The sequence below is a fragment of the Sander vitreus genome, chromosome 8 (assembly GCF_031162955.1).
Source record: "Sander vitreus isolate 19-12246 chromosome 8, sanVit1, whole genome shotgun sequence".
NCBI lineage: Eukaryota > Metazoa > Chordata > Actinopteri > Perciformes > Percidae > Sander > Sander vitreus.
This window is the reverse complement of record NC_135862.1, coordinates 34,872,618-34,900,184: the sequence shown is the minus strand read 5'-3', so window position 1 is coordinate 34,900,184 and position 27,567 is coordinate 34,872,618. Positions and strand designations below refer to the sequence as shown.

At 41.7% G+C, this 27,567-nt stretch overlaps 3 protein-coding genes and 1 long non-coding RNA gene across 8 annotated transcripts in view; 3 read left to right on the top strand and 1 right to left on the bottom strand.

Moving 5' to 3' along the window:
- Positions 1–8,504, top strand: part of ripor1 (RHO family interacting cell polarization regulator 1) — a 46,325-nt gene extending 37,821 nt beyond the window's left edge. Inside the window, 3 exon segments of the mRNA XM_078257946.1 lie at positions 1,316–1,399; positions 1,788–1,878; positions 2,268–8,504. Coding sequence (XP_078114072.1) covers positions 1,316–1,399; positions 1,788–1,878; positions 2,268–2,365 — 273 coding nt within the window. The 3' untranslated portion in view covers positions 2,366–8,504.
- On the bottom strand, positions 175–10,417 carry LOC144522681 (uncharacterized). 2 transcript variants are annotated; one of them, XR_013502425.1, is made up of 2 exons: positions 9,469–10,417; positions 175–2,361 (listed from the first exon to the last, which is right to left on the bottom strand). It is a non-coding gene; the product is annotated as an uncharacterized LOC144522681 (long non-coding RNA). The 2 variants fall into 2 exon arrangements; XR_013502426.1 differs by lacking the exon at positions 9,469–10,417 and adding an exon at positions 8,876–8,972.
- ctcf (CCCTC-binding factor (zinc finger protein)) lies at positions 9,096–24,296 on the top strand. Of its 3 annotated transcripts, XM_078257947.1 has the most exons (18): positions 9,096–9,235; positions 10,830–10,861; positions 11,003–11,158; positions 11,884–12,064; positions 12,196–12,341; positions 13,244–13,360; positions 13,582–13,761; positions 13,899–14,111; positions 14,244–14,406; positions 16,513–16,683; positions 16,807–16,940; positions 17,149–17,269; positions 18,686–18,835; positions 18,925–19,085; positions 19,657–19,839; positions 19,958–20,090; positions 20,182–20,433; positions 21,154–24,296. In XM_078257947.1, the coding sequence occupies exons 3-18, from the start codon at positions 11,126–11,128 to the stop codon at positions 21,399–21,401; spliced, it is 2,586 nt and encodes an 861-aa protein (XP_078114073.1). In that variant the 5' UTR covers positions 9,096–9,235; positions 10,830–10,861; positions 11,003–11,125; the 3' UTR covers positions 21,402–24,296. The 3 variants fall into 3 exon arrangements, with proteins under 3 accessions (XP_078114073.1, XP_078114075.1, XP_078114074.1); XM_078257949.1 differs by lacking the exon at positions 11,003–11,158; XM_078257948.1 differs by lacking the exons at positions 10,830–10,861; positions 11,003–11,158.
- A 2,124-nt stretch (positions 24,297–26,420) lies between these two features.
- The window catches only part of carmil2 (capping protein regulator and myosin 1 linker 2), a 60,848-nt gene continuing 59,701 nt past the window's right edge, over positions 26,421–27,567 (top strand). For both annotated transcript variants that reach the window (XM_078257945.1, XM_078257944.1), the window contains exons 1-2: positions 26,421–26,577; positions 26,686–26,854. In XM_078257945.1, coding sequence (XP_078114071.1) covers positions 26,827–26,854 — 28 coding nt within the window. In that variant the 5' untranslated portion in view covers positions 26,421–26,577; positions 26,686–26,826. The remainder of the gene's footprint in view (positions 26,578–26,685; positions 26,855–27,567) is intronic.

The window sequence follows — 27,567 nt, the reverse complement described above, 5'->3', positions numbered from 1 at the left end:
ATAAAAGAGACTTCAGATACAGTATTAGGGGACCACTAAGGTCTATATAAAAGCATCCAAAGAGCACCATGTCATGGGACCTTTTAAGAATGTTCACGTGATTTAACTTCACTACCAAGACTTCAAACTTAGGATAATTTCAAACACGATTGATTGATTGACAGACGGGAGAAATATAGTTTTATAGTTTTTATAGTAGAGTTTTATAACCACCTTACACCAAACGATGGAGATGACGGGAGCGCCCCGACTCTAACAAGACTCTCAGGACTTCATTCCGATATTGGAAAGTAGTCTGCGACGGTGAAATCGCTTGAAAAGATGTTTAGTGTAAGGTGGAGGACTTTTGTTGTAAGAATTTCTAGGAAATGAAAGCGTTCCACAGCATTGACCACTCAGGCTGTATCCGGAGATAAAACAGCGCTGTGGAGATATGTCTGGCAATGCAAGACTAACCAATAACTAAAGGAGTCGAAATAAGAGCAAGAATGTCTGTAATAATATCGTATTGATGAATTCAGGGACGTTTTATGAAACTAAAAATAATGTTATTGTCAGGCACAGAGCTCCAGACAGCCGGGGATATAAGAGCAGGCGGCACCGGAACAAAAACACAGACACATCACCGACAGTAAATGACAATAACATCCAAAACACATGATTCACTCTCAGTGGTCTCTGTGACGTGAGGATACTTTGAATAAGGACACACACCCGTTCTTAATGCTGTATAGGGCTGGGCATTGTTCCAAAACTTTCAGTACCAATACTGTCACTTCGATACCGGTTCCTAAACAATACTTTTTTTCGCTACCAATTTTATGAACAAAAATAAATTACAACATTACACATTACTGCACAAATCGTTTTATGTATTTTCCAACTCCTGCTACGTGAGCCGTCTCTGTGTAACGTTAGACAGCCAATCACAGACATTATTAGATCTTGGTAGAAGCATGCTGTATGCTGATTGGCTCACTGACTCTGTATTTTTCTATACTCCGCAGAGTTTTCTGTTGCACAACTAAAACTACTTTTGAACGTCCACATGTTCCACCAAAACAAGTTCCTTCCTGAGATTATTTAGCAGAGGCACCGTGGCTCTGTCCGGCGTTTAGCGCAACCCATGACAATTGTGATTGGTTTAAAGAAATGCCAATAAACCAGAGCACGTTCTTCTCCCATCCAGGAGTGCTGTGTGACTAGCCAGACCTTCCTCCATAGCGCTGTGAAGGAAGGTCTGGCAATGTGAGACTAGTGGGTACGTAACAACATGTACTGCAGAAGTCAACACTGTGTACATTGTCTTCCTCAGGCTTTGGTCAACTGTTTGGAGCTGCTGGAAGATGAGAATGTGGACACCAGAGTCTGTGGCTGCAAGGCCTTAGCTTGTCTCAAGGTACAAACACATGCACAGTCTGTGCTCTCATCCACAGCTGTCAAAAGACTACACATTCAACACTCATAAAATCTTGTCTGTACTGTAATGCAGTATGTCCTAATTAGAGCTGCAAGGATTAATCGATTAGTTGTCAACTATTAAAAAATCAGCTTGTTAAATGTGAATATGTTCTAGTTTCTTCTCTCCTCTGGGACAGTCAACTGAATATCTTTGAGTTGTGGTCTCATCCTGGGCTTTGGGAAACTCTGATCCACGTTTTAGAGACCAAACAACTAATCCATTCATCAGAAAATAATCCACAGATGATTGCCATTGAAAATACTTGATTGTTGCAGCCCTAGTCCTTATCATGCTGACCACTGTATTCCATCTGTTGTCATTCCAGGCCAAAGAAAGTATTGACCAGTTAGTGTATCTGTGTCGGACAGACAAGGACGAAGTCCGCGATGCTGCCAAACAAGCGCTGCTGGTGCTCGGTAATAAGAATCATCATTTTAGTTAGAATGACAGCTAAACAATACACTTTCTGGATAAAATAAGACTCATGTTGAGAAATAATTTGACATTGGTTGGATGTGCAATTACTTGCCGTTTCTTAAATATTTACTCTAACTATGCTAAATTGCTTCTCTGTATTTCTTTTTCATCCATTCATTTTTTATTTTTTTATTCCATTCTTTCATATATTTGTGACATTAGACAATATTTAAGGCAGAAATAAGTATGTATATATGTACATTTTGCTTATTTTCTGCCATTTGTCCAACACAAATGTTGGACAAAGTTAAATGATTGCATTCATTCATTTGTCCATTCTTTCATTCCACTATTTTTTTTGTGTCCTTTAATTCACTGTGTGGCACAGGAGAGGAGGGGAAGATGGCGCACAGGCACGTGGAGACGTCTCAGGACAGCATACCGAGACTCTTCGCTCCAGGAAGCATGGCCAGCACAGCTTTCTAAAACACACACACACACACACACACACTGGATGGGAACAAAACCAGAACAACACAATATGAATGTTGTGTTTTGTCAAAATGAGAATATACAGCAGGTTGTTTGTTCTATTGCCACTAAAACATACAAAGACAAATATAGTGCATGGTATACAGTATATACACTGTCGGAGAGGTTGCAATAATACTCACATTAAAGGGTAATTTCATTTTTTCTTAATCTGGACCCTATTTTCCTATGTTTTTGTGTGTGAGTGACTGATGGGAACAACAATCTTTGAAACTGTTCCAGTATTAAGTGTGAATGCTACTGAAATGCTTAGATTATTATTTTAAGTGTCTGACAACATTATGGAAAGGATCCCTACAGAGAGAGACCTTTTTAAGACCTTTCTGTTTAACCAGAAACAGCTCTGAGGTCGCTAGCACTAAACCTACCAAACTCCATTTAAAAAAACAATACTTTTAGCGTGTATAGAGCCAACATATTTTCATGTAAATCTGTAAATTATGTTTTTATTTCAACCAAAACTAGAGTTGTGATGGTTGGAAAAGTGGAAAAAAGACCCAAAACAGCTTTTCATAGTTTTATTTTGTTTCTTTGACTTTTGACTGAAGTGTATTTTACGATGCTAAAATTACTGTTTATTTACATGGAGTCTGGTGGGTTTAGGGAACGCAATTTTGCGGATGTTTTTATGTTTAATAAAAGATCTTACTCTTTAACAGAAAGGTCGACCTCCTTAGAAATCCTTTCCATAATGTTGTCAGACACTTAGAATATTAATCTGAGCCCGTCAGTGGCAAAACGAGCACTTTTGTGAAGGTAAATACAAGCTGGACAATTGCTCTGTTAACGTACATAGTAGCTTGTTTCGTTGCTGCCGACTGCAGTGATCTGTCTTAATACTGGACCAATCTCAAAGATTGTTGTTCCCATCAGTCACTCAGACACAAAAACATAGGAACATAGGTTGAAAAAAAATGGTAGTTACCCTTTAAGGAAAGAAACTCTACTTAACACTGGGCAAACATTTACAGTCAGTAAGCTACAAACACACCAGTGTACGTTTCCTCATCCTGTGCTAACTACTCAGTCGGACTGTAAAGATGCCGGGCAGAATGTACAATGTGAGTAGGCTTGAATGGAAGGATGGATAAAGGGAGGAGTAAAAGGATGAAATAGACACTGAGGTAAGAAGATGTGGAGCAGGACATGAAGGAACATGTCGGCCCTGAGTCATATTGAAGTCAAATTACTGGCCAAGCTCCTTGCCATCGCAGTCATTCCTCAGACGCAAGTTCATTGTTTTGAAGTAATTTAGCAAAAGTCTAGAAAGCTATTTAAAGTCACTTTGTTAGATAACTCACATGTTCATATCCCACGAAGTGCCCAAAATGTTGAGTTTCTTGTGTTTTTGATATGTTTTATTACTTTGACTCTCTGTGGTTTTGACTAGTTACATGGGGAACCAGTAGGCATACATAGAGTAAATAGCCAAGTCCACAGTATAATGCTTCCCCTACCATTACATAAAACTACTTTTCTTAATAGATACTGCTATCTCTAGTTTAGACTAAACAGTCCTCCAGATGGACGGATGCCTGTGAACTGCACGTTTCCTCATACAATTCTGCCTTTACTATAGCCATTGGCTCTATTCATGCTTGTTGATTGAAATTGTTGCCAGATGGTTGTGGTTTCTTGCACCAAGGTGGTAGTCAAGATAAGTTGAAACTAGTCCGAGCCCAAGTGGTTTTGTAGCCGAGTCCAAGTTAAACCAAAGACAAAGGCCGAGACAAAAACTGAAACCGTGCCCATTCAATATCTTTCATACTGTTGTTTAGAGATAACGTTGCACACTTTCAGACTCTCGAAGGCATTCATGGCGTTGCACTTGTTTGTTAACACAAAAAGTGACAGTTGTGTGAAGAATGGAAAACGGAGAGCTCGACAGAAACGTCCAAACACACCTGGCCAATCACTGCGCGGGGTGGGCGTGATTGTCAGGTTGTCAGTTCCAGAAATGTACAAAAACTGTCGGACGCAAAGAGCTAAATGAAGAGCTAAAAGAAGAGATAAACTTCATGCATGTTGCATGACAGTGGGCATCAAATTCTTGATTTAGAGGTTGACATTGAGTATGTTTACATGCATACTAAAATATTCCACTATTATTCCGAATATGATAATATTCTGGATTTAATACAGGTCATGTAAACAGTACATACCCAATATTGGTTTTTTTTTAGGTTTGCGACAGTTTACGGCCTCTTGCCTGTTTATGGCTTATGGTCAGCTCTATGGTTGTTGAACCCAAACCAAGCAGCCAACAGTTTGCAGGGCTGTGGTAGAGATGCATGGCCAAAAGAAAAAGCCCACATCTCTGGTCAGTAGGAGAAACACAGCTACTTGAAAACGTTATGAAAGACTTTGGTAGCAACAGGTTTTTGGATATGCAAAAACATTGCCACGCTGGTGTTTTCAGGAAGGAATGAAAGAGGGAGGCTGTGTTTGCATGGACAAACAAGTCTGCCACCACTGGAAAACATTGAAAAATCCTATTTTTCACTGCTGCATGTAAATGGGAATATTAGTGCAATGTTCACTTTCATTAGCCACGTAAACAGCTTAGTCAGAATATTGTCTTTTCAGGATAAGTGCAAAAAGCGGAATATTATGTGCATGTAAACGTAGTCATGGAGTCTTGTACGTCACAGGACTGAGCCACACCCTGGGAAGCAAACACATTGATGAGATTTTTATTGGATTGTATTTGTTGATGTGAAGGGGAAAGACATGCTGTACATGTTCTTTTACATTCTTCCTGGATCTGTCAGTGGAGCTGCGGTCCTTTTAGCCAATTGTATTATAAAGCCACGTATCATGTGTGAGCAGGCTTCACTGTGTCGCTCAGGATGCCATGTTGTGGCTGAAGCAGGGACGAATACTGGAGATTCATCAGTCCAAACAACATAACTGCAACACTGCTACTGCTGGCTTATCAACTGTGAAACGTCTTCCAATTCAAAAGATAAACATGAAAGCTTTTCAATCTCTGTCTCGCAGGCCTTTATGTTTAATGCTGTCAAGGTTTTGGCAACAGATTAAAAAGAATAAAAAGCATAGCTCACACTGTAGTTCTGTATAAAAGGTTGAGACTGTAGAAAACATGTCATGCTGCTTCTGCATAGAGAATGGTTTAAGCAATTCAGTGCCATTACTCCTTACAATAATGATACATCTTATTCTTTATGGAAATGCATATAATATGACAATGCCACTGGAATTCAATATTCTGTGATTGTAAATTGTTTATATCTTAGCAGATTCTTCATTTGTAAATGTATACTTTGTTTTATAAGATTGCATTTATTTTTACTGTTTAAATGATTATTTTCATTCAAATATTCATTCAACCAATCAGTTTGATGAATTGATTCATTAAATGACTTTCTGTGGCACTTACTATACCTGTGACACTGACATATGTGCTGTAAATGGGGTGGCATTGTGTTTGAAGTCACTGAATATTTGTGTTACTGTCACAGACTGCTCTGGAGGACTTTGTCTTATGAGAGGGCACAGACAGATCACTGGGTAGAGATATAGAGATTGCTCCATCCAGTTCTAGGGTTGGTTTCCTTTAATTTCACACCAATTACAGTTGAAACCCAAACTAAAGATTTCTTCTGTTACATGGAAATTTGTATTCTTTCTGTCTCTGTTGTTACTATTGGCATTCTAAAACAATTTGAATAGGGATAATTATAAATGAACTGGATTACATGTCAAGTAAATTGGCCAAACCATGAAATATTAAAGGGCCTTACCAGTGTGTTTGTGCCATATCTATGCCATTTACTACAAATAACATGCTAAGCTGTTACAATGCTGCTGACCATTTTTCAAAGTAGGTCCATTGCACTCACCAAAGAAAAACACTGAAGACCTTATTTTGTAATGATTAACCTCATAAATCTTTATTAGATCATGTTGACTCAGTATTTGACGTTCACTGTGATGGATTACCAAACTCAAGCGTCAGCTCTTTGTGACTTGATAGTGATACTGTACACACATTCAAAAAACAAAGTACACGACTACAAGCTTAGGGAAATTGCCAGCATGTGGTTTTTAGTGAATGGGTAAAAAAAGAAAAGATGCCAAACAAAACCCCACTGGTATCACTCTTTAACGAGTGGCGATATTTCAAAAGAGTTGACTGTAGTCCAGCAAGTTATCCACACTGAGTTTGACCACTGTCAGTGTAAAATGCCAAAATGTCCGGCCCCAGTGACTTCACTTGTTCCTGTTTATTGTAATCTTGTGTCATTTGTTTCATAGTGGCTCTGCTGACAGTGATGTTGCCCCTCTGCCTTTTTCATGTCCTGAGCACCGTTACTGGAGCGTCGTCTCTTAGCCCAATGACTGATGATGGCATATAGATGTGTCCCAGTCTCATACTGTATACTAATACTATGATGTAAACATGTATTAATGTTGGAGCCGTGAAAAAAAAAAAATTAGTCCACCACTTTGGTGCAGACTGAAATATCTCAACTAATAACTGATGGATCTGTGAAATTTGGCTCAGACATTTATGTCCCCCTCAGGATGAAATGTCACAACTGATGGTGATCCTCTGATATTTCCTCTAGTGCCATCATCGGGTCAAAATCTCAGTTTGTCCAATTGGTTTCTGAGCAAATACCTGCAGGACTAATGGCATTCCCATCAGCCTCAGCTGCACTTTGTGTTCAGTGCCGACGTTGGAAATGGTGACCATGGTAACCATTATACCTGCTACTGCTAAACATCAGCATGTAAGCATTGTCATTGATGACATGTTTACGTGCCTAAGAACGGCCTCACAGGGCTGCTAGCATGGCTGTAGACCCCACCGTATTTTTCTGCTGTCTTAGCTTCCGTACCACTGTCCACAATTGTTTCACTTTTTGTGTGCCGTGTCCAACATCACTCCAAATCATAGCAATTTTAGTCAGACGCTGACAGTTTTAACTGTACATCACTTTATATTTATTTCTCCGACGTGCATTCCACATACTCAAAATAGGCGTAAGAATTAGTGTAGAGTGTGCAAATGGGACACGTCTTTTGTCTTGAAGCAGGAGGGTTCAGTAATATACAATGTGCCAACCCAGTTTACTTCCCCTTAGACTGACATAGATGTTCTTAGCAGCGCTGTGTATTGAGAAACAAAAAAGGTAGTAGCTGTGCGTGTGAAGATGTAACCGTCTTTACAGAAGCTTAGGGCCATGACTTTAAAAAAAATTAAAAATTAGCTATGAGGAAAAAGTAACTTCTAAATTTGAAGTCAGAATCCTCATATCACTGTTAGAAATAGAATTAAAAGTAAGTATTCTCTATGAATTGATCTTAATCTCTGAATTTAGTATTCAGGAATTAATCTCAGATCAGATTTTCTTCACTAGTACTATCTTCCTCTTGTATGCATCATAGATACACATGTATTGAAGGCAATAATGACTTCCTGATGTGCTGTTGTTTTCCCTGAAAATAACTGACAGCTGAAGTAAGGGGTGAGTTGTGCATTATATTGTGTTAAATTTGGATGTTTAGTTTTTTACTACAGCAAAAAAAAGAATAGGCGACAGGCTGCAGTGTCACTGGAATCAGCATACAGGACGTGTGTGTGTGTGTGTGTGTGTGTGTGTGTGTGTGTGTGTGTGTGTGTGTGTGTGTGTGTGTGTGTGTGTGTGTGTGTGTGTGTGTGTGTGTGTGTGTGTGTGTGTGTGTGTGTGTGTGTGTGTGTGTGTGTGTGTGTGTGTTTTGGCTGGCTTCCACTGAGTTTAATGTATTTACCACTACTAGTTTCTAAAAGACAGCAGCAATCTGCAGATTTACTGCATACATAAAGCATCTCAGTGTTTAAGTGCCTCATGGTTTGATAGTAACAGATGCAATAAGACATAGATGAGATACTCTATTTAAGAATGAAGAGTGTAAAGCAGTGGAAAACCACTGCAGCACACATATATATATATCCCACAATCTTGAGAAATTGTGCAGCATTGGAAACAATATTTTCAAAAATATATTTCCAGGCATTCTGGTGTCAAATATTAATACAAACTATTAAAAATGTGTTTAAAGATTGTCTCATGTGCCATTGTGTTTGTAATTATACAGTAAGCTGCTCACATACAAATAGCATAAATATTCTGGCTGAGACCTGTCCTGTTCTGGCTCTCAGGTAAATCAAGAGGATCATGAATGAAGCCCTGTCATTCTTGCATTAATAACAACAAAATTGAACATACGTGATGTATTCAAACCAATGTTAAGCTGTCAAAAAGCAGTGAATAAAGACTGTGCACTTTAAGTTTCACCTGGTCATTTTTGCACTCAATATGTAGGCTTCAATCTAATTGGCATGGCATTTTTTAGATACACTTCCATCATTTTAAATAAATACTTGTATTTGAAATGAACAGAATATCTGACAAGGTTTTTACTTGGTATGCTTACTTTCTATACCGAATTTGACATCTCGAGGTTCTCTTCTTATAGTAAGCTCATATCTCCGAGGGTCCCGAAAGAAGCCATATTTCTAACATTGTGATAAATGGGCTTCAATGTATTCCAACGGGGCGCCCCTCCTGGCCAATCAGGGTGTCTGCAGCAGCTTCGACACCACCCCCCAGCGGCCGCACAGGCGCACTGAGCTCCCAACTGCCATTTTGTGGCAGAGGCTACTCTGCTAAAGCGGGAGAAGGATTAAAACAAACTGCGAAGAAGCCTGCATTTCTCGCCAGCCTGTTAAACTTTGTAGCGCAGACTCTCTGCTTTCTGACGAGTTAAACAGGAAGAGAAACACACAAAAAAGAGGTAAAGTATCACTACTTTTCTGATAAGGGGGGAGTTTGCAGGATCTTTAATCGGCCTCTAGGTGTCACGATGGGGCTCTGGGTCCGGGCAGCTCGTCGGAGAGTGTTTGTCTCCCTCTATCGTTATCGAAAAACCCGTCAAAATACGTTTAAATAACCGAAGTTGTATTAAATGTATACACAACCAGCTGTATTTTACACGTATCTGTGGGCATATCGTCGAAGATAACTTACGAGTAGTTCGACGATTTGGTTGGAGAGTTTAGGCCAAGGCGTCCATTTTCTCGCTTCTTTGTTTCCCGTCTTCTTAGCAGCCTCGACGACATGGAAACTGGCGGGTCTAACTTATCGCTCATAGCTAACGTTAGCATGCTAGCACAAGCCGAGTGTAACACAAACAAACATATCTATATACGCAATGCCACCACTACGGGTTTGCAGACAAACAACTGAGTTACATTACAAAACTGGCCGTGTATTTTTGCGTGTTACCACATGGTTTTAAACCAGACCTTTAACGTTACTCGAAGATATCTCAACGTTAACGTTAGCCAGCATAGTCTAGGCCCTTCTCCACCCAATGTCCTCAACGTTAGTAATGTTACGTTTGAAAGCACCCCAAAACTAACCACAGCAAACCTCCGTTTTTGTATTTAACTTAACTGAATTGGTTGTTGTCGCATCTAACGTTACTATTGTTAACGTGTAGCTAAGTCCGTTTAGTGACTGTGCGCTTTCCTGGTGTCGAGGTGGACTGTGGCGTTAAGGCCACCGCGAAAAGAGAATGACGAGGCATTCACAGTGAAACGTTAATCACCACTGATTCACTAAGTAGCTTTACACGATTTGTGTCCTCCCCAAAAATTTGCCCTCTCCTATTGTCGAATTATTGAATTTCTCCTCTTTTTTTAACCCGTCATCGAGCTGTGGTCGGAATTGGCAGTTGTTGTTGCACCCGTCGCCCGCTTGTCTATTATTCTAAGCCCACCTAGAGCATCATAGCCACAGATATATATTATAGCAGAGAGCTCCCTCTACGATTCGGCTAGGAGAGCTACAAAAATACCGCTGTGCAAGGAGGCGACAGCTGCCCGGCTGGGCGCTCAGTATTGTTGCCATGTTGTGGTAAATTTGATGTAAGGTTACCATCAGTCAAATGATCTATGAAGGCCTAACAGTTATACTAGAGCCTTCCCAGCTTCCACCATTTAGCAACATAAAGACAAGTGGACATGGAAACCTGCAAACAAACAGATGTCAGTGTTTGTCACAAACATGACTATGCAGCTGCTACACTCCTTCTCAGTAATGACGCAAGCAGTTTACACCTACCAAGTAGTTACCAAGTTTGTATTCAATTCACTGTGATGTTTTTAAATGAGTTAAGCGAATACAGTTGACCGCTTGACCACACATCACAGACAGACTTGGAGTTATTTTTTAAGTACTCTGGTTGTTAATGTATATAGCCACTCCATCTAAAAATATCTTAAGGAAGAATAAAAAGAAAGTAGCTGCCCTGGATACACTCAATAGTAGAGTGGATGTCTCTTGTCCATCTCACTGTGATGATGTATTCCCCTCCCCTCTTGCAGGTTTACAGTCAGGTAGCAGCCTGAGGCCTCAGGTGAGCGCAAGTGTCTTGAAAAGAACAGTTAACATTGTTAGAGATGTGTAGGCTGTTAACGTCACTATGTGGGTAGTTTGTGAAAGAATCTTCCTGGTGTATACGTGCAGCTGTGTAACATTTCCCTCTTCCCTTTCTCAGGTTGGCAGGGACAGTCAGGTAGCCGACATTTGATTCAGCAAAGCTCAGGGCTTTCAGCAGGAAAGCAAAAGGGAGATCGCCTGTATCACAACCCTGCAGGCTGCAGCCCAGTGGACAGAAATCATGAAAACAGTCAATTTATCGTTGTTATTCCAGGTAACACTAGTAGTGTTAAGTGCCAACAATTGTACAACAATGGGTTGTTTGAAGTATGTCACACTTGCCACAGACGTTCTCTGAAACACCTTTTTCACAGAACGTGCAGGTCAGAAGTCAGTAGTAAATGGTTAGGTAGGTACATGTCCATTGTGGCACTTTCTGACAGCAGGGTCCGGCCACTTCCCAGCATGGGGCGCTTGGTGGGCTTGCCACTAGTAGTTATCAATTTTTCTTTACTGACCCCTGACAAGCAGAGACAACAGGCTACACCCTCCGACAACAGCAATGGCTGCACATTAATTTTATATATTGATGGTTTGGAAATTTGTTCAGACCAACAAAAAAAAAAAAACACCATCTTCATCATATTTTTGGTGAGAATTTGCGTTAAATTCAAAAGTCTCAATTTCCGTTGTTTAACCCTGCTCAGCAACAACGTGAACTAAGAATGGGGAGAACTTGGAATCAGACACAAGGTGTGGGTCAAGGGTTTGTATTGCGACAAGACTAGCTAGTTCATTCTCCCCTGCTGTTTTTTGAAGACCCTCACCAGTTAGCTGTTTTGTGATGAGTTGCAGGAAAAATCTGCATATTTCTTCAACGGTGTAAGACTAAACACCACTGTTATAAAGCTAACATGTTTCCAGTTGATGGCTTAAAAAGCCTGGGGGTGATGTATTACGCTGCTAGATAACGTTTGTTTCCACAATGCCATAATTTAGTTCCTACCGAGAATGGACGGAGGGCCAACAGAGGGTGTAGGTGTGGTGGAGGTCCCCGGCAAAGACTTCCCCTCCATCCAGGCCGTTCACAGCCAGGATGCCATGGTGGCTGACCTCCTCCAGCAAGCTGCAGAGGCCGGGGGCGTGGTAGAGGGACAAGCGGCAGTCATGCTGGAACAAGGTGCTTGCCAATTGGACATAAAATGGGCCCACACTCGATATGTAAAAAAGGGCCCATAATAATAAAAGCTGTTGCCCGTTTTTGTGAAGGATGTGGTTAAATGTTTTATCCCCAGCAATGTTATGTTTCAGGTCACGGGGACGGAATGGTAACAGCCACCCAGGCCCAGCAGCAGCTGATGGAAGCTGGTGTGGGGGTTGGTGTGGATGGTGGAGCAGGGGTTGAAATGATGGTTATGGACTCACTGGATCCCACCCTGTTGCAGATGAAGACTGAGGTAAGCTCACTGTTAAGAGCTTTGTGTTTGATGTGACATGATAGTTTCCTAGAGTCTTTGCAGCCAAAGCAGGACGCAGTCTTAAACCCAATATATAGTCCTGTGTTAAATTGGCACTGTATGGGGCACCTGGGTAGCTCACCTGGTAGAGCGTACCCCCCATGTACAGAGGCTAAGTCCTCACCGCGACAGCCGAGAGTTCAGTTCCGACATGCAGCCCTTTGCTGCATGTCATTCCCCCTTTCGTGTTTAAGCTCTCCTATTGAATAAAGGCCTAAAATGCCAAAAAATATAATCTTTAAAAAATCTAAATCTGCACTGTAGGTACGTGTAGATGCGGATCATACGCTGTAGCCTGATGTGCACCTCCCAAAAAATGTAGCTGCACGTCGCTAAGACGCACACTGCAACAACTGTGATTGGTCCTCTCGACCGTGGCTTGGTAGCGTTGCATTTCCCTCCCGACTCATTTCCTGTTTCTCCTTCTCCATAAACATGAAATCAAGGAGAGGGTTAACTTCTCCTGCTCCAGATTTCCCACCGTGGTCAGAAAGAACAGGGGAGACACTTTGTTTCTCCGTCTGCCTCCAGAGTCGGTACTCGCTCTGAAGCTAATCCGCGTCACTCTCTCACTCGCCCTACCACACACTCACCATGCATACACACACAGCAGTTCTGCTATCCTCTTAAAGAGGTAAATAAACCTCAGGCCGCTTACATAGGCTACGACAGAAGCATAAATCACGCTTTAGATTCACATGAAAGTTTAATTTGTGCTGATGTCACTCTAGTTTTAGAAATGAAATCAGCTTGAACTAAGGGGGGCTAAAGTGTCTGCTAGAGAATGTTGCTTTGTCCAAAATGTCTCTTAATATTCCATTAAAAATAAAGTTGATTTGCAGGTGATCGATGCTGCCGTTGGGGGAGCAACGACTGTGGGTGTTGTTGGAGGGGTAGCAGGTGGCGCTCACCAAGCTACTGTAACAACAGTGGACCAGACTCAAATCATCACACTACAGGTAGGTGCTCTTCTGAAGCCGTTTCACATGATCGCATCCTCCAGTTACTTCATCTTTTATCCCTGTTGGGACAAAGCTGGAATCATGAGCTGTCTCTTAGTTGGTTTTAAGCAGTTAAATTATCAGATGGTTTGTATCAACTCTCAGGTTTTGAATTTGTTTTAATAGATAACCGGTAGATTCTTTCAACATGTGTGCTGACCCTAGGTCTCTGTTCTCAGGTGGTCAACATGGAGGAGCAGGCAGCTCTGGGTCTGGGGGAGCTGCAGCTGGTCCAGGTGCCTGTTTCTGCCACCACTGTGGAGGCCCTGCAGCAAGGCACCTTTGTAGACACCACTGCTATGCCAAAGGACGGAGACCCGGTCATCTGCCACACCCTGCCGCTGCCGGAGGGCTTTCAGGTACACAAACAGACATACACCCAGGGCTTCAACTCAAACGGATAACACTAATGCACGAATTTTCACCTCAGCACCAGACACAATGAATATTAATTACAAAAGGGACTGACTAAACAATGAATGCACTTGATGTGTAGGTAGTTAAGGTTGGAGCTAATGGGGAGGTGGAGACAGTAGAGCAGGAGGAGGGAGGAGAAGCCCACCCTGAAGAGGAGGAAGATGAGGAGGTGGGGACCCAGCTGATGGAAGAAGGGGAGGATGAACCCATTCATCCTACGAATGACGACTCAAACTGGGCTAAAGACCCAGACTATCAGCCCCCAAGTGGAACTATCAAGAAGACCAAGAAGGTAAGACCGTTGGTGTGGTATCAATCTCTTTGTCACTGGAGATGTGACACTACTCTCTGTTAGTATAACTGGACATGTACAACATGTTGACAGGTGTATCTTTAATTGTCATCCAACTTGCTGTCTGTCCAGGGTAAAAAGAGTCGCCTGCGTTATGCTGAAGGAGATAAGGACATGGATGTCAGTGTCTATGACTTTGAAGAGGAACAACAGGAGGGCCTTCTGTCTGAGGTCAATGCTGAGAAAGTGGTGGGCAACATGAAACCACCCAAACCCACCAAGATCAAGAAGAAAGGTGAGACCCTGCTGTCTGTTGGACTGAGGGCATGATGAGAATGACACCATGGGTCACTTTGTGAAGTTTGATTTGGATACATCCATGATTGTTTTGTGCTACCCAGAAAGACTTGTTAAACTGCAACATAAGTGTTACACTTATGTGGAATTTGCCTTGGTGAAAGGTGCCTACATAAACCAACATATTAAACATTAAAGGTGCAATATGTAATACTGACAGCTAGTGTTTCAAATAGTTACTGCAGTACAAATTCAAAATACTGGAGAGAGTCGTCTCCCCCGCCCCCTCCTCCCAGACTCAAAGTTCACGTTGGTTGCCAGGCTGATACCGGAGCATCCACAACAATGTAGCTAGACGCTTGTCCCACATAGCCAGACATTACTCCACAGCACAGCGGAGTAGCTAACGTTAGATGCTGGCTATATTGACAGTCATAAAAGCCCGTGCTCACGTGAAGCTCTGTACCCAACTGACTGACACACTTCCTCGGCTTAGAATTACAATAGGAACCGCTAAAAATACCACTACCTTGCCGTCCTTTTCCACCTGACTGAACACACTTTATTGACTTAGAATTACGGCAACAATCGCTAAACACACTGCAAACTCAAGGTCCTCTCTGATTTACAGCCCCCCCCTCCCCTTGGCTTCAAATAACTCACCGTTGTCAGCTACAGCCGCTGAACAGGCTACACGTTGTGAACAGCCGCGGCTGCTTTCCTGGTTTTCCGGTAACGTTAGCATGGCGGCGTTAGCCAGGACCAGTCGGGATCACTTCACTGGCTGTGTCTCAATTGTTTTTGCGAGTAACCAACTCGGGTACTCTAGCTATATAATTCAATGTGAGTAGCTACACAAATGTTGAAATGACATAAAATGCCCGTCCCTTGTAGCTGTGATAAATTAGCCTGAAGCTAATGCTTACCTGTTAAGGAGGAAATTAGCCAACTCTGCGTCCTTTTGGGCTCTAAGATGTCTCCATCTTTCAAATACATCTCCAATATTTCCCCAGACAGGTTAAATTCTGGTCACGCAACTATTAGAAACATGCTGTTTTTTTTGTCCGGTAAAATTAATCTCCGTTGAGAATATATAGTATGGGCAGATGTAAATTTTAAATTTCTTAAAGCTATAGTGCGCGACTATTTCATATTAATGGACGTCCGTTACATTCAATCCATTGCCAAATGAGTTGATTAATGCAGCAATTAAGCCTATCAGAAAAACTCTCTCCGTATTTTTCAGTATGGCTATTTTACAAAATGGTGCCGTCCGGCAACTTTCCTGCACAGCATCTTGGTTGATGCGTTTTACGTCGCAGCTGAGACAGGACATCAGCAGCGTTCAGCTTTGGAGACGAAGAGGACTTAAAATTACAAGATAATTACCTCTTCTGAGGAGTCCATGTTTTTGTAATCCTCTGTGTCCTCCTTGATTTGACGAGATAAACCACTAGCAACTGTGTGGAGGAGGGGTGGGGGGGCGTGCAATCGCTTGTATCATGTGGTTGCGCCGACAGTGTTGTTGTCATTACTTAGAATTCCTCATGGGGGAGACAGAAACTACGCACTATAGCTGTAACACTGTGACTGTGATACAGTGAAGTTACTACAAATTCATTGTGAAGTCAGTTTTCACAGTGCACACTGCGCACCCACAGCGCATTGCAATCCATTTGTCGCAGCAGTTATTCTTCTTGGGGTCCACTTGAGAATTTCCTACACAGTAACCGTACAAACTAATACCATTATACCAAATCACGTACAAGTACATTGAGTACATAATGACAACAACATGCAACATCCCTGAGATGATGTACTAGTGTTATATGTAATCAAAAACAAAAAAAGCATAGAGCGGAAAATCATGAAGTTGCATCATTAGGCAATAATCGATTATGGTCCGTCACTGTATCGATGCAGAACAATTGTAATTGAAAGACTAATCTCATCAGTTATTGAAGTTTTTGTTTTACATGTGTGAAGAGTTTTTTTCCCCCAGTATTTAGTATAACATTGTTTGCACTGAGGTGGTGGCTATGGGATTGTAATACAAACACTGTAATTGAATGTGAGGTCTGTGTGTGTCATTGTTGTTTGTTAGGAGTGAAGAAGACGTTTCAGTGTGAGCTGTGTAGCTACACGTGCCCTCGACGCTCCAACCTGGACAGACACATGAAGAGCCACACAGACGAGAGACCTCACAAATGTCACCTGTGTGGAAGAGCCTTCAGGACGGTCACCCTGCTAAGAAACCATCTCAATACACACACTGGTATACACTACCACACATCTTTATAAAAGCATGGGACTCCAAAGACACCAAAACATAGTACTAGTTTTAAGAGAATTTTAATACCATGCAAGCTCACACGTGTCTTGTTTTTTGTTTGTGCAGGAACTCGTCCACACAAGTGCACAGACTGCGATATGGCTTTTGTGACTAGTGGAGAGTTGGTTCGTCATCGTCGCTACAAGCACACACATGAGAAACCCTTCAAATGCTCCATGTGTGACTACGCCAGTGTGGAGGTAATACAAGCTCCGGTCTGTTTCGTGTTTTTTAAGTTTTACAAAGTTTAATATATTACATTTGCTACACTACTCTTCATCCACAACCACTCATCCATTCTTTAGTCAGCAGCGCTGGAGGGATGTAGTTTAAATTTATTTTTCAACCAAGTTTTTTGCTGTAGTGTTCTGATATGTGACGATGTGTTTGTGTGTGGATGTTGTGTAGGTGAGCAAATTAAAGCGTCACATTCGTTCCCACACTGGTGAGCGCCCATTCCAGTGCAGTCTTTGCAGCTACGCCAGCAGAGACACGTACAAGCTGAAGAGACACATGAGGACACACTCAGGTAAAACTGACAACGTAACTGCTTTTCTACACTTTTAAAGCAGTAGCTTATAGTAGCATTATTTTTTTTTGGGGGGGGGGGGGCAAACCCCCATATAAATTGTCTGTGTTTTCTGTCTGTTTGGCTTATTTTAGTTCCCTTACAAAATATTTTATTCCAATCAAAAGGATAGGAGATCATTTGACCTTTTGCCAACTACAGAACTGTTATTTTCATTTGTGATAAGAGAAATTAAGCAATACTTATGGATGCAGGATTGTCAAAACCTATACTTTTGGGGGTAATTCATACATTGGGTTTCATACCTACTACCCTATAGTTATCTCTTATGATTGTTTTGTATTATTTTAATGTTCTGTTGGATTATAAACATTAATGAGAACATTGAACATTAGCGAACCGTAGGGTCTGGAAATGGGTTGTTGGTAATGTTTTTGGGTATAGCTTTAACATGCTGCACAACAAGTTCTGATACACAGCTCGAATGTGGGCAGACACACACACTGACACATTTATCATCAGCACAACAAGGTAAATCGCTCCGACACACGGCGAACAACGGAACCGACACATCGCGCGTGCGCACACACACACACACACACACACACCGCTATATTCCCACTGGTACAACTGATTGACATGAGTTGACTCTGATATCTTATATCCTTAATCCCATGTTGTTTCATAGCAATCCTAGTCTTCCATAACCAGAGTGTGTTATTGTTGATAGCTAAAGTTAGCTAAATTAGCATAATCGTTTTATTTTTATATATATATATATATGAAATAACATTATGTAACGTTACCCTATACATCCAGTCATGTGCCTATGCTCTTACAAGCAACAAAAAAAAAAGTCCTGATAAACAGTTTTATATTTTAAGCAACTTGCAGAGAACAAGTGTCTTGTCCATTGATTTGTACTGGGCGGTGCTTGCGTAGGAAAAACACAATTCACTTGTCGCTCCGCCTGTCAGATTGTCCGTGTACCCCTACATGCCTGCTCGCCTCTCATTGAAAATAGGCGTGTCAATCGCTGCGGCCTTTTAGAAGGTGTAGGGCGATGTTTTTTTGTCCGGCCCACTATAGCAAAATGTGATTGGCTGATTCACCCGTCAACTACTAAACTAACACGCAGCCTCTGGACTTCTGTTCCGGTCATGAAGGCCTAACCAATGAGTGACCAAGCTGCAACTTAATCTGATTGGATAACTCTATTTTTAAGGTTTTAGGTCACTAACACTGTCGTTTCTGAAGCAACTTTGATAGAAAATCAAGCTCAAATTAGAATTAAAAGAGAGAATTATCATTAATTGAAATGTTAATTACGACATTTAAAATCCTAGAGGTCGCTAGGGGTTTCCCTCTGACATTGAACAATGATAAACCTGTGTACATTCTCTATCCTCTTCTCAGGAGAGAAACCTTATGAGTGCTACATCTGCCATGCTCGATTCACCCAGAGTGGAACCATGAAGATGCACATTCTGCAGAAACACACAGAGAATGTGGCCAAATTCCACTGTCCACACTGTGACACTGTCATCGCACGCAAAAGTGACTTAGGTAACACCAACTTACTAGACAGACAAGATTTTGCCACATTGTTTTGTGTGTCTAACGTGCTTAATTTTGTCATCTTTGTGCATCTCCAGGTGTCCATCTTCGTAAGCAGCACTCATTCATTGAGACTGGAAAGAAGTGTCGTTACTGTGATGCTGTTTTCCACGAGCGCTATGCTCTGATCCAGCATCAGAAATCCCATAAGAACGAGAAGAGGTTTAAATGTGACATGTGCGACTACTGCTGCCGCCAGGTGTGTGCACACAAATATCTTTGTGTAGTGATATGTAGGGTTACCATACTCTTAGCAAATGAGGAGTTTCATTTGATTATCAAGTATCGGTCACCCAAGCCAGTACCAATATAAAAATCATCAACTTTTGAATTAAAAAAAAAGAGTTATTAACAAGACTAAGAGTTGACAGACAGGGGACTGTATAGTAGTAGCGCTGGGCAATATAAATAAAATTAAATATCACAATATTTTTGACCAAATACCTCGATATCGATATTGCAACAATATGGTGGGGATGACAAATAGTGCTTTCACAAAATATTTACACAATGAGATATGTGATAATAATCATCAGTGATGTGGATACAATGATTGGGTGAGTAAACAGCTCAAACTGTCTGGTAAGTTACGTCACTTTACTGTAATGCAAGCTGTAAAACCAGGAAAAAACAACACTCGTGTCATATTACGATATCCAAAATCTAAGACTATATCAAGTCTCATATCACCATATTAATTTAATATTGATATATTGCTCAGCCCTATATAGAACTGTCTGTGTAACTGTGTCGTATGCTACTGGGTCCAGGAGCGCCACATGGTCATGCATCGTCGAACCCACACGGGAGAGAAACCGTATGCCTGCAGCCAGTGTGAGAAGACCTTCAGACAGAAGCAGCTGCTGGACATGCACTTTAAACGCTACCACGACCCCAACTTTGTCCCCACCGCCTTCGTCTGCCCCAAGTGTAGCAAGACCTTCACTCGCAGGGTAACGGCACTAATTCGACCTGTCACACACCTGGAGTGTACTTTTAGGTGGTTCAGCATGCCCTAATGAGTTATAAGTTATAAAAATCAACAGACTATCTAACAGTGTGTTCTTGTAGAACACCATGGCTCGCCACGCTGAGAACTGCAATGGTGAAGTGGAGGATGCTGAGAACGGAGCTCCAACCCCAAAGAAAGGAAAGCGAGGAAGAAAGAGGAAGATGAGGAGCAGGAGAGATGAGGATGACAGCGGTGAGAATTTGGTGTGAGCATAATGCTGTGTTTGCTCTGTTCTGATTCGTTTACGTGATGTCTGTCTCTGTTGCATCTCTGTGTCGTGCAGAGGAGGACCACGCCGAACTGGACGAGGAGGAGGAGGACGACGGTGAGGGTGAAGGTGAGGAAGAATCATCGCTCCTACAGGAAGAGGAGGAGCCAGAAAACATGGAATTGGACCAGGCGCCTGCCGCCATCCCAATACCGGCTCCCGATGAGCCACCGGTCAAGAGGAAACGAGGCCGACCCCCAAAGAACGCCCCTAAGACTCCAACACCCAGCAAATCAGTCAGGGTGGCTGCCAAGGCGGCTGCTTCTGGTGAGAACACTGACAGGATTTATCAGACATGTTAGATTAGTTAATGTTGTGCCCTTTCATGGAATCTGAATGCATTTAGTCCTGGGGTGGTAACATGTACATTTAAGTACTGTAGAAGCACATCCACTGTAGCTAAAATAAATTCATAATTCTATATTTAGTGTGGTTTCTAGTGACTTATCAGAAAACAGTTTCCAGAGAGGTTGGTGTATACACGAATTATTGTTGTTGTGCCAGTGAACTGTTGAACTAAAAATCTTCTTTTGACCTTTCCAACTACCTGATGATAATATACAGCGTCTCACTTAAAGGAAATCTCAATTTCTCTTTGCAACTCTGTAAACCAATCACAACAGGAAAACTGCTCTGTCATCGCAATTCTGGCAAGCTAAACATTATAAATGGTACAGCGCTGTGTACAGTGCTACACACCCCAGGGTATTGTACCCACTATGTAATGCATTGCATTATGATGTCGGCCTGCGCTGTGGCAAAGGTCAAGTTTTATTTTTAGCTGGTAATGTCTGTTAAAAGTCACGCCTCAATCTGAGTCATCAACTCAAAAATAACAGAATAAATGATGTTGTAACATGTAAAACATGACTAGAAAGGTTTAATTTACAGTGCAGGTGTTACCTGGCACAGAAATGAATAGTCACTTTTTTTTAATTCCCATAACCCCTGAATGCATCACCTATGTGTGTCTTTGTTGTGTTGTAGCTGCTGCCATCATCCAGGTGGAGGATGAGAGCACCGGAGCAGTGGAGAACATCATAGTGAAGAAGGAGGATAGCGACGTCTCTGCGGTGACGCCTCTGGATCAGGGCATGGCCCTGACCGTGGAGGGGGTGGGGCTGGACGGGGAAGGGGTGGAGACTGTTGAGCTGGCTGTGAACGAGGAAACGGCGGCTGCCGCCGCCAACGGCGACCTGACGCCAGAGATGATCCTCAGCATGATGGACCGGTGAACTCGACACAGCCACACATGTAGTCGGACTATGAGTACAATTGGCAAACACACATTAACATTTCCACATCCTTGGCCTTCACCTCGTGTACCATCTCTGTGAGCTTGTAATGGCAGCCATTTTGCCTCCATTGAAGTGGCTGCAAACAAAAAAAAATGGTGGCAGCAAAAACGACATGCACAAAGAAGGGAAGCCGCATGTAAATACTTAACACAGTAGCTTCACATCCATGTACATCAACTGCATTCTGATGTTTGTGGGTCTCTCTCTCTCACACACATACACACACACACACACACATAAAATACCAGACTCCACTGCACATACCTGTGTCATCTCCCACATAATATACAGATATCGTCCAAGCTAATGACGGACTGCTCTCTGCTCTAAAATGCTTATTTCGGTTAGAAAGTCTTCTGAATGAATCGGTGTGTTTTGCTACTTGTTTCTACCCAAAGCCACATCCTGTGTCAGTCTCTACCCACGCCTTCTGCAGCTCCTTCAGCTCCTCTTTTATGTTGCTCTGCCAAAAGGAGACGTTATTTGATCTACCTTCACTTTTCACTTTGATTTTCTGCTGTCCTGCTTGCTGTTCTTGCAACTATGCTGCTTTAGCTAATTCCAAGCCTTTATATGTGTATATATAGATATTAATGTAGGTTTTCCTAATGAAATGTAGTATATGGTACTTGAGTTTGTCTCTGAGACACCACTTGCTCTCAGTCACATGATCTGTATGTTTTCCCCCCCCCAAAGTATGATTTTCCTCCTTGGCCTGAGTGTGAACACATCACGTGTTGTGATGTTGGTACATTGAGGCTTTTACAGGGAATGTTCTTTATTTATGAACAAACAGACACATGCAGATACATTCAAATGAACTGAAGTCAGTGAAAACTGTTTTCAGCTTTCCAGTTATTCGAGTTTGACACTGCCGGCCACCAACCTTGTTCTAATGGAAACGTTCCCTCAGTCAGCTCCTGCAAATGAAATAGTTGAGATAGCTGCTAATTTAGTTTCCCAACACCAACAGTCTGAGAGGAAGTCATCGCTAAATGAAGATGCTTGTCATTCATGGTTAATGTTCCACATTTTGAATGAGGTAGTTTGCCATCACATCAATTTGAATGATCCCTGGCAGTTGAAGAAGATGCAGATAACCCTGATTCAGTTAGTTCTACAACGTTCTATAGTTGTGATTTTGAACATTCCAAGTACGTTAATGAACATGGAATTATGTCTTTGTATTTGAATCATTTCACTTGACGTAATGAGCAGTAACAAACTCAAACAAATCTTTGGCAAGGCTAATACCAGCCGCTCTTTATTTTGCCTTTAAATGTATCCTAATATTGTGCTTGGAACAGTTATCAAAGACCAGATTGTGAATCAGTGTGTCACTCAAACACTGCCCGCCCCCACAATAATCAATGATCACCAACATGTAAATACACATTTTAAACCCTTTGCTTTTTGATTTATTGTGAAGCTTTTTTTAATGTTTTAAATGGCTGATTTGGAGATGCGTTGGTTAAAAGGGATATTGAGGTTTTCATTTCTTTGGTGCCGTACCTGGTACTCCATGTCCCGAGCTCGTAAAGGTGATTAGCAAAATGACCTCTTCATCATGCTTTCCTTACAGACGAGCCCCTCTTAACCAACCAAAGTACATTGAACTAATCTGAACCACTATCATTTTTCTGTGTATATTCTGTTGCTCATAGCCATTTTGTATTCTGCTGTTTGCAGGTACAAAACTGTTTTTCAGTTTTAGTTTTCTGGCCAGTTTGTAGTTGCCCCTGTGTTTCTCTGCATCTGGTCCAGGTTCAGTAGCACGACAGAAGCTTTGGCTCATTATGTTCTCCTCTAACCTTTTGTTAGGTTACTTTCACCTGTAAAGGAACCAGAGGTGTTTGAGTATCTGTTGAAAGACTAATCTACACACACAAATACCGAATGAAGTTCAGCTAGTAAATTGTATGTAACAACAAACAGCCTTCTTGTTTGTTTTTGACAGGTTTTATACAGTTTGCTGTACTATGTGACTTAATTAGGTTGTTAAGACAAACAAACATGGAGACTAAAATAAGTCGAAGAGTTAAAAGACAGAATTTAACCCTTAAATGACTTCTGTCTATTTCAGTTTACACAACTCAGCAGAGTCTCAAGTATAATAAAACCTTAGTCCAGCAGCTGAGTGAATGTGGTCTGGACTCTCTGGACCATGACCCTGGTTTCAGAGAGGCTGTAGGACAGCATACCTGCACTGTGTTCCAGGTACACTGCTACTCTGGAGGACTCAGGACCTGAGACGAGTGTTTGGAAAAATGTATAACTGTTGTTAGAATATACAAGACCTGTTATAGTAAGATGAAACCATTTCCTCTGTAACATAACATTGGTTAGCTGCCCAGAATTGTAAAAAAAAAACAAATAAGTATACTGGCTCTGAAGAACCATGGACACAGAAAGATAGCAGTGCCAAGAACTGGTAGAAGGTGTCTGAGGAATCAGTGTTCATTAATCAATTTGACACTTTGTAGGAATCTTTGAGAAACATTGATTCTGTGACTGTACTGCTGTGGTCTGAGATTTCACCCTGTAAAACAAGAAAGATCCAAATGTTCTGTTATCAACCGATCATGTTATTGTTCTGCAGGCGGACAGATAGAAGATGGATGTTTGACTGTTCTCATAGCAACAGCTTTGTTTTTTTTGTTGTTGGCACATTGCTTGTTTGTTTTGGCAGAAGAAGTGAGAGAATGGTTTTAAAGCACCCCCATGTTTTAAGTTAAAGACCAGGGAAACTGAAAAAAAAACCTGTCATGTCCTTTTTGAAGATGAGACACTGTAAAGCTGATGAAAAATAAAATCATCGTAATGGGCCCATGACTGCTGCGTGCTTGTTTTCTTTCAATTAGTTAGACGGTTGTTTTACAGTATGTGTTGAAGGAGGTGTAGTCTGGATCAACGGAAGTATATTTTCAGGATAACTCCTCAACTTCCTCTTTTTATGTGTTGCTGTTCTCCCTTTCAGGAAACAACAACCTTCGAGCTAACGAGCTACACGCTGAAAATATCAAGTTGTGAAGAAGATGTGGATGGTGCAACAAGACAGGCCTGCTCGGTTCTTTCAGGGAATGATTGTAAAGATTTACAAAGAACATGTTTAGGTCATTTCCTCTCTAACTGGGACGTTTTGGGACTGATTGGTGGAGACTGCTGTGGACAAAGTACACACAGAGATACACTGGTAAGAGATAATGAGGTTTAACCATGTATCAGCTCATTTAAATAACTCACGTTACTGTATTGTGTCAACAGTTAATTTAATATTGTATGCAGCGTTTTCTTTATATATTTGATACAAAACTAATTGCTCAGAATAGTAATTTGTGTCTAATAAAGTTAACTAATGCTACGTTCAGACTGCAGGCAAAAGTAGCCCAAATCAGATTTTTTTTTTGGGGTCAAGTGACCAGGTCAGACTCCTTCAGAAGTAGTGTGAACACACACAAATCTAGACCACTTCCATATGTGGTCCTGAATCAGACCCAGGTCTGATTTGTTTCAATGCAGCCGCAGTGTGAACAACCAAGGCGGATTTGATTTGATGCGACTTTTACGTCAATCTACATCGACATTTGTCACAATTATGCAGCAAGACAAGACCTCTGTAGTGAATTTGCAGCCATAACCCCACAAAAGGCCAAAATAGCCAACTTGTCTCTTTTTCTCTTCATTCTCCTCCTCCTCAGCACCTGCTCATTAATGTTAAGGCTGCTATTACACAAACATTTTGAAATAAAAGTGAAAATGCTGACTTCCTCCATAACCTCCCTAACTGTAGTGCAGCAGCGTGCTGCGTCTGATGTCATTGGTATTGTTATTTTGGGCATGCGGGTCAGTTCGAAACCACAAACAGTTCACACTGGAATCTATATAGGCCACATTTTAAAAGGTAACGTGAACAGCCAAACAAAAAATTGGATCTGAGCAAAAAATCTGAATTAAGCATTAAGACTTGCGGTGTGAGAGTTGGATTGCCTAACTAAAAAACTGCATCTCCTCCCTTCAGAATCCATGAATGTACAACTATTTTTCATTTCAAGATTCACTTTATTGTCCCACGTTGTAGGGAGTTTGGATTGGGCTTCCGCCCATGTTGCATTCATGAAACCATGGTCCTCACCATGAACTCTGAGTGGCAGCAAGAAGTGGCAGCTGTTGTGGAAGTCTGCTACAGAGACCATCAACAGGCGTGTTCCAGGTCAGCAAGCTGTCAGTAACAAAACCAAGGTATTAGTACGAGGAGATCTGTGAGATGACCAGGTGGTTATGATCACCCCAAAATCTTTGTATTTCTCAATAAACCTGAAGCTCTCCTACGTTAGACCTAAGATGGCATTCTCATCTGAGAATTGAATGATGTAGTTGTACACTCATTAGCGTATGAAGTAAAAAGAATTATTTTTACCTGTTATGGATGATTTATGTTGATACATAACAACATTACTTGTTCAAAACCCTTGACTTGCATTATGTATGATGTGTAATGCCCCCTGGTGGTTCCATGGACCGCTGGATGGAGCTCTGCAAATCAAACACCACCTGTTGAATTTCTGATACAAAGTTTTTCAACCACTGTGATGCTCTTCTGTTTTTATGTTTTGCCAGCATTTTTTTTTTTTGTCTTCTTCAATGTAATCTCATTAAGCATTCAATATTTCTGACACGTATTTCAACATCTTAAACTGTTTGAAGCTGGACCACAGTCAGGAAATGTGTGGTTTCTCAGTGTGGGAGGTTAGACAGCTCCATCTCCTCTACGTTCACTACAATAGTGACTCACAACATGGAACAGGATGTGTGTGTGTGTGTGTGTGTGTGTGTGTGTTGAAGTTCATGTGCACAAAGTGTGTGCACAATCTTGCACAATAAGCAAGAAAAGGTAACGGATGGAAAAGAGAACGTGGGTTAAATGCAGCAGCCGTGCAGCTACAAGAAATAAAATCTAGTTGGTGTGCGGGTGTGTCTCTCTCTCTCTCTCTCTCCACACCCTCGGTATCTTCACATCTTCCCCTGACATTTTCTGATTTCTGCTGCCTTACCGTACCAACACCTTCCTGCTCTGCTCTCTGCCTTTCAGCCACCACTGGATGATTACAGATGTGTACGGATTGTCTTATTCAGATAGGATTGACCTTTTCTTTTCTTTTCATCTGGACATGTGGTTTGTTACTACATATGTTTCCCTCCATCATTTCTTCCTTTGGTATAGATAATATGGTGTGAAACCCTGAGCCTGAGCTGTTTTCAGTCAGGATGGATGACTGATGCTGGAGGCGGGACACCGGAGAGGCAGTAGATGATCACAGCTTGACTTTTGTTTCCATCGACACCGCTGTTGGTCGTCTACAGGATGGACTCCGTCTGTCAGAACCTGCGAGGTAAGATGAGCCTTCACAGCAACATCAATGCGCTTTTTTTTTTTTTATCTCAGTGACAGTTTGAAGACATGAAAACAGAGCAGTATAGTAGACAATATAGTAGGCAACTATTTTGATAATTGATTTATCCCTTTGAGTCCTTTTTTTTTTTATGACAAAAAGTCACACTTCTCTGATGTCAGCCTGTTAAATGTGAATGTGTTCTAGTTTCTTCTCTCCTCTGTGACAGTAAACTGAATATCTTTGAGTTGGGGACAAAACGAGACATTTGAGGACATCATCTTGGACTTTGGGAAACACTGATCCACATTTTTCACCATTTTCTGACATTTTAGAGACCAAACAACTCATCCATTCAGAAAATAATCTGCACATTAAAGGAGCACTATGAGTTCCTGCATGGTCACTTCTGTTGACGTTCCAAGTCAATTTCAAACAAAACAGAGCAAGCTCAACCTCCCCCCATGTTTCCGTAACTGTCATGACTAACTGTCTGACTGTCACTAACCCCCAGCCCCTCCCCCACCCATCTTGTCAGCGATTGGCTGGAGTGGTTTGTTGTATTTTGGTGCCCAGCCTGTGCCTCTAGTGTTTGTTTGACGTTTACGACCCCTGTGTTGTCTCCTGAGACCGGGCTTTTTCACGGTGCGTTCAGGGGGCAGGCAGCTAGCGGATCAAGGAGAGATGACTAATGAAAATGAAATTGTGCTGCG

Bases quoted from the DNA above. Each gene is read 5' to 3' on its own strand.
- ctcf (XM_078257947.1), top strand. From the start codon at position 11,126: ATGAAAACAGTCAATTTATCGTTGTTATTCCAG. The intron at 14,407-16,512 runs GTGAGACCCTGC...GTTGTTTGTTAG, and splicing joins CACCAAGATCAAGAAGAAAG to GAGTGAAGAAGACGTTTCAG. The intron at 16,684-16,806 runs GTATACACTACC...TTGTTTGTGCAG, and splicing joins CCATCTCAATACACACACTG to GAACTCGTCCACACAAGTGC.